The sequence below is a fragment of the Phalaenopsis equestris genome, unplaced genomic scaffold (assembly GCF_001263595.1).
Source record: "Phalaenopsis equestris unplaced genomic scaffold, ASM126359v1 Scaffold000105, whole genome shotgun sequence".
Taxonomy (NCBI): domain Eukaryota; kingdom Viridiplantae; phylum Streptophyta; class Magnoliopsida; order Asparagales; family Orchidaceae; genus Phalaenopsis; species Phalaenopsis equestris.
In genome coordinates this window covers 529,797-542,629 of record NW_018164547.1, presented here as the reverse complement: position 1 = coordinate 542,629, position 12,833 = coordinate 529,797, and the positions used below count along the sequence as shown (strand labels likewise).

At 37.8% G+C, this 12,833-nt stretch overlaps 1 protein-coding gene across 1 annotated transcript in view; it reads right to left on the bottom strand.

The window, feature by feature from the left end:
* Nucleotides 1-2,809: 2,809 nt before the first annotated feature.
* LOC110020624 (carboxy-terminal domain RNA polymerase II polypeptide A small phosphatase 1-like) overlaps nucleotides 2,810-12,833 on the bottom strand; it is a 43,587-nt gene continuing 33,563 nt past the window's right edge. Inside the window, exons 5-6 of the mRNA XM_020718781.1 lie at nucleotides 3,832-3,985; nucleotides 2,810-3,432 (exon numbers count right to left, since the gene is read on the bottom strand). Of these exons, the coding sequence (XP_020574440.1) occupies nucleotides 3,301-3,432; nucleotides 3,832-3,985 (286 nt within the window). The 3' untranslated portion in view covers nucleotides 2,810-3,300. The remainder of the gene's footprint in view (nucleotides 3,433-3,831; nucleotides 3,986-12,833) is intronic.

The window sequence follows — 12,833 nt, the reverse complement described above, 5'->3', positions numbered from 1 at the left end:
ATCCTAACTAAGAGGAGAATAGGTAAGCTAGAGGAAAGCCATGACTCCCTTTGAGGAGGGCCTTACATCCACCTAGCGAGAGAGAACATATGTTGTATTCCATTAAAGGAGGTCTTATACCAATTATCGAAAGGTAAATGCCATGTACTTACTCATTAAGAAAGAATGTCGATGGACTTACATCCTAACTAAGAGGAGAACAAGTAAGCTAGAGGAAAGTCGTTATTCCATTCAAGGAGGGACTTACTTCCACCTAGCCAGCAAGAAAGGTGTTTAAATGTATGTTGGGTATAGGCCAACTTAAGAAAATTACACCTTGCCCAAATTTTGTTTTAGTTTGTAATTCTGTTAAGGGTTGTTTTATTTTATGTATGTTATTTTTCAGGATACCTTGCTTCGAATTAGTGTCTGGTTTATATCGTTCTTTTGGAAATGCATAGAAAGTTGTTAGAAGTTTCTTTCAATAGGATTTTCAATCATAGAAATGAAAATTTCCATTGCATTTTTCATGTAATTGAAATGTCCAATGATCAAATTACAATATCTTCATCAAAAGAAACATCGAACAATAGCTGCATTGTGTCACGCTCCCATCCAGACATTCTGCAATAGCACTTAAAGTTCTCCCTTTATTGTATTACCCTTCCAAACCACAAAACCAGTTGTAGACACCTTGCACTCTGAGGTAGTATCAGAGACATGCTCTTTCTTGTACCCTCGGGTGCTGGGGTGGTAAAATGGTAAATGTATTTCTAGAGGTTGCAGGTTCTAGAGTTCTAATTTCGGACGAAAGTCTACTGGGTGCTTCTCCAGGCTCATTCTCCTCTGTGTGATGGAGATCCTTTGTCGGGTTGCTCCTGGGATGTAGTGCTTTGCTACATCGGCTCCATTTTCTTGTAAAACGAGGACAAATTTGAGTGGGAGGGGTATCTTTATGAGGACCCTAAACTCTCTGGGTCCTACAATCTACAATTCTGCCATGAATATTATGAAACATTCTTTTAGCGATGAGATCATACAGAATGGTCTTTCAAAGTCATGATGATCAATATGGGGAGGAATGCAATTCTCTTCCTCATAGATATTAATGATACAGTTGCTAGGAATATAATCTGCGGGTATCATAAGGCAAGCTACAAGCCTTTTGATTACTTCTATTATTATCAGTGGCATTGGATCAGCTCTATCTTATCGAAGAATCTTCGGCGGATTTATTTCCCCATCCAATGCGATGTTACGACAACTACCATATTGCATCGTTATTATGTCTTTGCCTCTCTTCCAGCGGCTAGGCTCGAAATATGTCCTTCTTTCTAAATATCCAGCCTAACCCTTGTCACAAACTTCCATCACAAGCTGAACAATGATGTCTAGTTCTTCCCTTGAGAAAACATTTGAAAATAATTACAGGAATTCAAGTATGATTTTCTGTTCATTAACCCTTTGTGAATGTCAGAAGTATTATCGTCGAACCACTTAAAGTCATTCTAATTACTTCTCTGAGATAATCTGTCGGGTATTGGGCTCCTTTGATGCGAGCAGATATATCAATTGTGCAGTATATGGGTTTGGTTCAAAAATATGATTTTCAATATTATCTTCTTCCGGGTCAAATTCTTCGATCTCAAGAACCTTCATAAAAGGGTTCTTGTGTTAAAGAAGATTGGTAATCTTCTTCCGGGTCAAATTCTTCGATCTCAAGAACGGGTTCTTGTGTTAAAGAAGATTGGTTTGTCCACATAGAGACAAGCAATGGGAAAGTTGGAGTATAAGTGGATCATCAACAATTGTACCACACTGGGAGCATTTAGGCAGCGAACATACACTGAAAAAGAAGTAACCAACACACCAAAGATCAAGGAAGTATCAATTACTAGAAATTAATTAAAAAAACAATGCTAATCACTATTGCATTTAATTATCTTGCCCTTATGGCGACTTATACCCTACTAATGCGACTTATACCCTACTAATATACCAGAGAATTGAGGAACTAAAAAATATACGATCAAAGTATGTTGAATCAAATTCGACAGCTCTAGAAGGAACACATGTCAAAGTGTAAACCACTAAATACAAAGAGCTCCCAACTAGAATGGAGCAAATTATCATGCCAACTGAGCCAAGAAGGTCAACCCAATAAGCAAATGAATGACTTCCAACAAAGGAGCGAGCAAAACAACAATCCGATAAGAAAGTAATCAATGTAATGTTAGTATTTGACGGTTGCTGCAACCAACCAACACTGAGAGGATCTTATTAGCATTATCAACATTTCATAATGTACCATCTATTCACTATAAATATGAGAACAAAGCGTGTAAAATTGAACTTTTTAGAAATGACACGAGTAAATCACTAATTTTGCCCTCGTGAGACTCATCTTTCCCTACTCTCTCTCGTTGTTCCTGCATGTTTAAGTGTTATTTTTACAGGTGTAATTTATAGATAAATCTTAGTTCACATTAATGTTTTTAGATTTTTTTTTTTTTTTGGCGTACAAATATTTGTACAACACTCAACACTAAGACGAGTAAATCTTCCTGTAAAATTAATTTCTTAGATGATTTCACATTAATGTTTTTAGATTTTTTTTTTTTTTTTGCGTACAAATATTTGTACAACACTAAGACGAGTAAATCTTCCGATAATAACAATATTGTTTTTTAACGACAATAACAATATTGATAATAAGTACAACAATAAGATTCAAACAAGCAAGCTCCAACAATAATATTATTATGATATTATCGATAAAAATAATTTTATCAGTGAAAGTACAATAATAATAATAATATCGTCCAACCACTACAAATAATTGCAGCCTCCTACAAGCAACCTGCAACCATCCCAGTATTATGCCAGCCGGCCAATCAATTCATTCCTAATTTGACTTGATAAATGTTTGCAGAACAACCGCCCAAACAATTATGCTTCATCCGTATCAAAGATGCATTTTTTCCTAAACCCTATCTTCGCAAAACCAGAACTTCCAAATTTAATACATTTTACAATTTAATTGCACAAACCGCGAAGCAAAACTTTCTTCTTCTTCTTTTTTTTCATTTTCTTCCCACTAGCATGGGCTTTCCTGATATTACCAATCAACCGAAACATACAAACAGACATTTTTCATTTCTTTTTTAAACATCACAAATAACAAACTTTAAACACTCAACAATATCCACAAACCTAACAATACAAAATGTACAGAAATTACGGGGTTAGGCAAACCAGACCAACGGCTCGGATGAAGTTACCGTTACCGTTGTCCAATAAATGACTGGCACAAATCATACTCTACTTGGAAACAGCAATAGGGATTCCGTGCTGTTTAAACCATTCTGGCATGTTAAATTTCTCGTACAGTACAGGCCTCACATCCTTTTGGAGAGAGAGGCGCTTCAGAAGTGGAAGAATAACACCCAACAGCTGATCAGAAGGAAGTCAAGGAAAGTGCCAGTAAATATATTGAAAGAAAAATGATGATTCTTGAATTTTTTTTTCCTTGTATTTCAACAAAGCTGAATAATATGACCACTAATTGCGTAAAAATCCTTTTTTTTACAGAAACAAGTTTTTGTGAATCAGATGCTATGTAGCATTCGACGAGTCATTTCGACTAGCCATATTTGGCTTGATGGCAGCCCTCATAAGTAAAAGTCTCACAGATAGAATACATTGTTCTATAAAGTATTCTCATCTTAGCATTGAAGCAAAGGAAAAATGAGGCCAAATTTATTTTGTATTATTTTACAGAAGCTTAATCTTTAATTTACTGCAACAAATCGAACCAAAAATAAAATTTCTAAAAGAAGATTGCTCTGTTACCTGTTCATCATAAGGCTGTCCAGCGGAAAATGGAACACATGGTATCCCGTTTAATGGCTGAAGCAAAAAACTGAAAGGATTGTTGTCTACAATAACAGTCCGACACATATCTTTCGAAATGTGTGATATATCTTTAACATGTTCTTGAAATTCCCTGGTTCAAAATGTTTCGGCATGGTTCGATGAGTAGAGGTAATGACTAGTCTTTAAGGTGACATAAATTTTTTATCTTTTACATTAAAACTTCGATGTAACAGAGGAAAATATAAAGCCATAAAAGATGTTCACTCCAATTCCTATGACCATGTTGTTGCTGGAGATTAAGCATTAATAAATCATAGAAGCAATTGCTGAAAACCAGCAATGCAGCAAAAAAGTTTCAAGATTCCAAGTGAAAGTTACTAACAAGTAATATTACGGCAGTGAAGCCAGCAATAAATAGCATTTGAATATACAGTAACTCTGACATGAAATTTATAAATGAATAATTAATCAATAAAAAGGTAATCTAAATCATTAACATTTTGAGTAAAAGATTATTGAGATGATCGCAAAGAAGAAAAGAGTTCAATAAATAAATTGAGTAAACAAGCAAAAGAATATAGCACGAAATCATCATAAGAAATAGGAATCGGAAAACGGTAACGTTTTTACCAGTTCAAACTTTTAGCAAGTGATATGTTCTCAATATGGTGATTAAAGTAAACTTTACTAAAACTCAGGTGTTTTGGAAGTTTTAAGAGCGTTAAAATCTCATGGCTTCTAACATGAAATACAAATTTCAAGGATCATAAAAGATCAAACTGGAGGCCAATTTTACTTGGAACAAATTAAACAGGTCCATAAAAGCACAAAATTGCGTTATCAACCCCCTACAAATTACAGAATGTCTTTCAGGCCGAGTTTGTGAATGTTTGAATTAGCCAAAAGAGGATCAAAATTTTGTTAAAGCAACCTCGAATCTACCAAATCCATACAGAAAAAGGCCAATCCTACATCTCATCATCAGTCATATATGGCAAAACGCTTCTCTGTCACCACCAACACACAAATTTATCCACCAACAATGCAGCATGCCTGGATTGCCAATCAAAGACATCCATATCGATTATAACTACCTATCTGAGGATCGATGCATTCAATTTGAATTTTTAACAAATTTTCAGGGAGGGCTTCAATTTTTTCCATATGCTTTAGATAAGCTAGAATTTAGAACATTATGTGACCAAATTAACCCTCTAAGCTTATAAATACATCCAGTTAAATTAACATGGGAGAATTCTCAAAAATATTTGGAGTTGTACCCACTGATGATGAAGATGATACTAGTTGTTGACAATGAGTACTGGTTCATCAACAACCAACAACAAACTTGTCATCGTTCCCTAATTTCAATCATTGTTAACGCTAGGTTCAACTCAACGATTTGATGACACTCATTGTTGTCAGTAGTTGATGCTCCTTGACAATTGCTTTCGCTTGTTCGTCATTTATCAAGCACAAGCATGGACATTAAAGGACAATGTCATAGTAACGCAACATAAGTACAAAAAGTCAGACAAAACATGCAATGGGCACAATATTATATTTTACAAATTATTAATATAAATATATAATTTATATTATTTTCTACTAAAGAATCATATAGCCAAATATAATTTTATATGCACATACTTTACAAAAGAAAATAAACAATAAAAAAAAAAGAAAAAAAACACTATTAGGGCCGTTAGATTGGATGTAGAACGGGCATATTACATTTGGCATGAATGAATTCTAGAATTCTGGTGTTTGGTATAAATAATTTAAAATCTTGACTAAAATTTTACTAAATTCCAAACCTATCCTATATTTCATTTATGGTGTATTGCAATGCAAGATTCAGCAAATTTTCAAATACATTGCCGAAACTGCTACCACAACCGTTGAGCGCCACCATTCATTACCATCTACTGCCCTTGCTTGCCAGTCATTTGTGGCCCCCCACTCACAAGCCAACTAATGACCACCATCCATTGTTGAGTTTTACATTAATTTCATTTTTTATCAAATCAACACAAAAATGTAAACTCCTGCATTTAGTTAAAAACTAACCAAATAGTTCTAAACTAGTTACAAATATATTACATTTCAATTACACTTTCTTTTTTTTTATTACAGTGCATTCATTTTCCCCCATTAATAATAAAAGAAATGGCTTATCACATGTGACGATGATCATTTGTTAAGACTCAAATATTTGCATTCATTATTAGTTGTCATATATTTTGCATGTGTATTGATATCTCACGGATAGAATGTCTCTCATGTGTTCTCAAGGTGTGTATAACCATATCTGGACTGTGTCAGGTCCTGCTCAACGAATGTTAGAAATAATTTTTTCTTGAAAAGCCTCGAACAACTTTGTGTATCAAACAAGTGTTTAGCCGAAGTCATCACTTAAAATAGGGTTAGCCATAGTTATCACCTCTAGTCTTGATACAAGTAGTACACAAGCTTATTAATATTACACTTCCAGACATGTCGCAATCAACTCCTATTGGCCTATCATTTCTACAATCTCTAGGCCCACCGTAATAGTCATGCTTTGTTTTGGCGTAGTCCCCATCCTCAACCTATCATTGTTGTCATGTTTGATCTTATCATTGTAGTAACTTCTAGTTACACTGTAGTCTTTCCTTATGGTTCAATGTAGCCTCCACTTACTAATCTAACAATCCCAACCTTCAAACTTACCATTGGCACCACCTTCAAATTTGTCACAATTCCCGCCCATAGATTTTCAGTCGGACAGAATTTAATTTGAAGATTGATGTTTGCTTAAAAAACAATTACTTTCATTCAAACCCACAGCTAAAAAATAGATTAATTTTTTAAATGAATGCATTGACTAATGAGCCATATCTAAGGAATGTCATAACAATTCCCACCAATAGGAATGCAGTTGTGGTCCCACGGATGTTATCACAGCTCACCCACGATATATGTGACCAACTACAGCTTATGTGGCTCACAACTCATGTTGCTCCTAACGCTAGCCTCTATGGCTTATGGATGTTATTACAGCTACATGTTAAGACATATGTGACCAATTACGATTTACGTGGTCCACATCTTATGTAGCTCCCAACCCTGACCTCTGTGGCCTACAAACAGACATTATCGAAACTCACCACTAAGACATACAGGACCAATTACGGCCTATTTGGTCCACAACTGCAGCTCTCAACTCTGGCCTTTGCAGCCTATGGACATTATCACAGCTTGTCATTACAACATATGTGACCAACTACGGCCTATGAGGTCCACAGCTCATGCAACCCCCAACTATGTTCTCTATAGCCTACGAACGTTATTGTGACTCATTACTAAGGTCTATGTGACCAACTAAGACCTGCATGGTCCACAACTCAAGTGGCTCTCATCTCTAGTCTTTATGTCCTACGGATGTTATTATAACTCATAACTATTGTTTATGTAACCAACTATAGTCTGCGTGTCTATAGTCTGCGTGTTCCAGAGCTCCTGCAGCTCCCTACTACGGCCTTTATGACCAATCAGCGCCACCAAAGCAACCATCTATGTCCTACATGACCAACTACTACCACATCTTTCAACTATGACCTATATGTGCAGAAATTCTCCTCTGAAAAATGCCACAAGTGCGCAGAAAATCCCCTCCAAAAACATGCTTACAGCGACACGAAAATCCCCCTCCAAAAAACTCAACGGTTGCACCGAAAATCCCCTCAAAAAAATTCCACAACGGTGCGAAAAATCTCCTAGTTGGGTAATAGCAACGTAAAGGGAAGCTCCGTTGATTGTACAAGCAGGATGGAGAATCCAAATTTCTTCACCTCTTTTAGCCTATTTATAGGCTCCAGATAGGATCCAAAAACTCTCCAAAATTGCACAAAATTGTGTTACCCGACGGATGCCCACAAAAGCCATCTAATGACGCAAAATGGAATGGCAGAAGAACCTAATGTGTAGACCTCACGATTTTGTTGTAAAGCGATGCTTACATCACAGAAGCGACAAGTGCGATTCCACATCCCGGATCTCGGCCCAATCTGTCTACGCACCCACTCTGTCAGACCGACCAAAATTGGCCCAAAGCCAATCCAGTTACCCCAACTTGCACTATGGTCCATTGGCCCGTCGAGCCCGACCCAATCAAGCAGAATGGACGTTATCACAGCTTGTCATTACAACCTATGTGACCAACTACGGCCTACGAGGTCCGCAGCTCATGCAACCCCCAATTATGTCCTCTATAGCCTACGAACGTTATTGTGGCTCATTATTAGGGTCTACGTGACCAACTACGACATGCATGGTCCACAACTCAAGTGGCTCTCATCTCTAGTTTTATGCCCTACGGATGTTATTATAACTCATCACTATTGTCTACGTAACCAACTATAGCCTGCATGGTCCAGAGCTCCTGCAGCTCCCTACTACGGCCTTTATGACCAACCAACGCCACCAAAACAACAATCCACGTCCTACATGACCAACTACTACCACATCTTTCAACTATGACCTATATGTGCAGAAATTCTCCTCTGAAAAATGCCACAAGTGCGCAGAAAATCCCCTCCAAAAACATGCTTACAGCGGCACGAAAATCCCCCTCCGAGAAACTCAACGGTTGCACCGAAAATCCCCTCCAAAAAACTCCACAACGGTGCGGAAAATCTCCTAGTTGGGTAATGGCAACGCAAAGGGAAGCTTCGTTGATTGTACAAGCAGGATGGGAGACTCCAAATTTCTTCACCTCTTTTAGCCTATTTATAGCCTCCAAATAGGATCCAAAAACTCTCCAAAATTGCACGAATCTGTGTTACCCGACGGATGCCCACCAGAGCCATCTAATTATGCAAAATGGAATGGCAGAAGAACATGATGTGTAGACCTCACAGTTTTGTTGTAGAGCGATGCTTACAGCACAGAAGCGACAAGTACGATTTCACATCCCGGATCTCGGCCCAATCTGTCTACGCACCCATTCTGTCAGACCGACCAAAATTGGCCCAAAGCCAATCCAGTTACCCCAACTTGCACTATGGTCCATTGGCCCGTCGAGCCCGACCCAATCAAGCAGAATGGACGTTATCACAGCTTGTCATTACAACCTATGTGACCAACTACGGCCTACGAGGTCCGCAGCTCATGCAACCCCCAATTATGTCCTCTATAGCCTACGAACGTTATTGTGGCTCATTATTAGGGTCTACGTGACCAACTACGACATGCATGGTCCACAACTCAAGTGGCTCTCATCTCTAGTTTTATGCCCTACGGATGTTATTATAACTCATCACTATTGTCTACGTAACCAACTATAGCCTGCATGGTCCAGAGCTCCTGCAGCTCCCTACTACGGCCTTTATGACCAATCAGCGCCACCAAAGCAACCATCTATGTCCTACATGACCAACTACTACCACATCTTTCAACTATGACCTATATGTGCAGAAATTCTCCTCTGAAAAATGCCACAAGTGCGCAGAAAATCCCCTCCAAAAACATGCTTACAGCGGCACGAAAATCCCCCTCCGAGAAACTCAACGGTTGCACCGAAAATCCCCTCCAAAAAACTCTACAACGGTGCGGAAAATCTCCTAGTTGGGTAATAGCAACGCAAAGGGAAGCTTCGTTGATTGTACAAGCAGGATGGGAGACTCCAAATTTCTTCACCTCTTTTAGCCTATTTATAGCCTCCAAATAGGATCCAAAAACTCTCCAAAATTGCACGAATCTGTGTTACCCGACGGATGCCCACCAGAGCCATCTAATTATGCAAAATGGAATGGCAGAAGAACCTGATGTGTAGACCTCACAGTTTTGTTGTAGAGCGATGCTTACAGCACAGAAGCGACAAGTACGATTTCACATCCCGGATCTCGGCCCAATCTGTCTACGCACCCATTCTGTCAGACCGACCAAAATTGGCCCAAAGCCAATCCAGTTACCCCAACTTGCACTATGGCCCATTGGCCCGTCGAGCCCGACCCAGCCACCAGCATGCTGGCTCCGCCAAACAATGTGGCCCTGCCGTCAAACTCCCATGCAGTCCTGCTACAGCCGCTGTTAGAAAATCCAAAATTTCCAACTTTTTTGAAAATTTCACTCAATCTTCAAGTTTTGGATCATTTTCAAACAGGCATACAAAGCCGCCCAGAACTTGGGCCCCAACTAATAAGTTATCAACAAATGTTGTCATTTGGCACATAAATCGAGATTATTAACATGAATCTTGGAACATTTTACTGCAATAAACATTCAAACTCAAATTAAAACCATCTAGAACTCCTAGTCATACTGGCTGGCTCGACGAGACAAACTCAATGACACCAAAATTGGCCCAATTTATTTTAAATCAAGCTTGATCACGTTATTGAGCCACTTTTGAAAGTTTGAGCAGCTAATTGGAAGGTCAAATAAAGTCCAAATATGGCAAGCTTATAGTCAAATCCAGTTTCTCGATAAGAAGAATCCAACGAGCCCAATGTCACTCAATTCTGACATCGTTAAAACACTCAAATATTCAATAAAAAAATAACCAATTGAGGGATTTGTTGAAATGTGGAGCCTGAAAAAGCACCCATAGCCACAAGGAAGCAGCCAAACAACAATGCCAAGAAGTAGGAGGGGTAACTATGCCATACCGACATAGATATGCCAGCCAAAAAGTTACCAAGCTGTGTAACTATGCTTCGATCAGGTCTAGCTACATCACTACTCATTAGCTTCATGGTTTCGAACAGAATAGTATGGCATAATTGTGTTGGGTATCGGTGTGACTACATTGAAATGGTTTCTCCATATTACATAAGTTAAATACTTAATTTTGTGTTGTAGACTATCTATCGCATGCAGCGTTTGTCAACAAGAGTTCTTTGTGAAAATGAATTGTCAAGAGGGTAATTTCAGAGTAAGAGATTTATCTTGTGCAATCAAATGGGATTTGGAGCAAAGTTGCATAAATTCTAGTGATTGAAGAGAGAAGATTTGAGTGTATCTTTGTATTTTTTCCCATTCCAAGTGAAATTTTGGTGTGATTTGGTTCTGTTCTTCTTCACCGTTCTCAAATATTTTCACATAAATCCTAGTGTTCTTTCTTAGATTACTTTGTTGTACTTCTGTTTAATTTTTTTGTTCGGGATTTCTCGAATTGATGATCCTATTTTCGGCAATCTCATTTTGATTGTGAGTCGATCAGCCGCCCTTAGTATATATTTCATCTCAAAAAGTGGTATTAAAGTGAGGTGTTTGATTCAAGTTGGAAGAAAGACCGACAAAACAAGGTACAAAATGAAGTTCATTGAATCGAACATCACGTTCTAGAGTATGAATATAAGAATTTGTTGTATCAAAAAAAAAATTGCATTTGCTACCACAAGGAATCACAAAGAAATATGAATTGATGACCATAGAAGAATGAAAAGTGATGGATCAAACAACTCTTAAGTTGATCCCTTTGTCATTTTTCTCATCTATTTCATTCACTAGAGTGAATGAGAAAATCACGGTAGATTTTTTTGTTGTATTTAATATAGTAAATGAGAAAATCATGATGGATCTCATGGCGGCACCGACAAAGATATATGAATAATCTCTTGCTTCAAATAAGGTTTCTTTAGTAAAGTTGTTAAATATGAAGATGGAGGAAGGTTGTTTAGTGGCTGAACAATTAAACACATTCAATACAGTGACTAACCAGTTGTGCTCTATGGGTATTAAATTTGATGTTAGATCAAAGCACTATTTATTTTGTCATCATTGTAGGACTGCAGATGAGGATTATTCACGGCAGTAACTCATAAAGGAATATGAAGTTGAACTTCGATGATATCGTGGAATTGGTGTTGAATGAGGAAGATTGTAGAAAAGGCAACGAACGGTGAATCTTCAGCTTCTGCGTTGAATGTTGAAAACAGAGGCAGAAGTCTGGACAGAAACACATGCAAAAGGCATTCAACTGCAAGAGAAAGTACATGTCAAACAAAGGAAATGACATAGGAGAATATTAGAATTGTAGGAAGAAAGGATGTCTTAGAAAAAAATGTAAAGCTCCAAGAAAGGTTGGTGGTGGAGGACAAGAAAGGAATCTCTCTACAAATGTTTCCACCAGCAAAAAAGGAATCTCTCATCCGGATGCATTCAAGTATCGCTCCTGATTCAAAATGGGATTTGCGGAAATAAAGGATCGTTGGCTTAGGTTTCACAAAAAATATTATGCCAGAAGTTTTAAGCAGAATAGATGAACAAACAAACAGAAGATAATTTATTAAGCAAACGACTTACAAGAACAGAAAATGTCAGGGAATTAGACACATTCGGATGACTTCCGATGTCTGAAACTCTTACATGACATGCATATTTATAGCTAAGAAAATACCACAAACCAGCCATGATTTTACGAAAACCATGGGCTCAAAAGCTAAAAGATTCTCACTAATAATTTAGTGGGTACAGTACAATACCACAAACCATAAAACCTGCCCATGGTTTTGATAAAATCATGGGTTGTGAATAATTTACATGATAATGGCGGGATCCACATAACAGAATGGGCCCACTACTCTCCACACATGTCCGACTCAAACCTTATTGTTAAGTCATTTATCCGTAGTAAGTTGTATGACATGTATAATGTTTGTCAGTTCTCGTAGATTGCTATCGACATACGATCGGAGGTTACTGTAGGCATTATCTCTGCTAGATAATACTTTACAGTATTTTGCTTTTGTATTGTAGATGAACCTGAGTACTCCCAATTCATTAATGACCTTTTGGATTCAATGAATTATCCTGGGTCCTGTCATTCTTCGTAGTTCATTGTTGGTTCTTATATTTTGTGGGAAATCAATACTTTCTCATAGTAACTCCCAGTGTAAGTCTGAAATGTTCCATCTTGGCTCATTGGGCTGCTCCTTTCCATATTTACGCATGTTGTCTTCGAACTCCATTCGCTCCTGATCAAATTCTTCTCG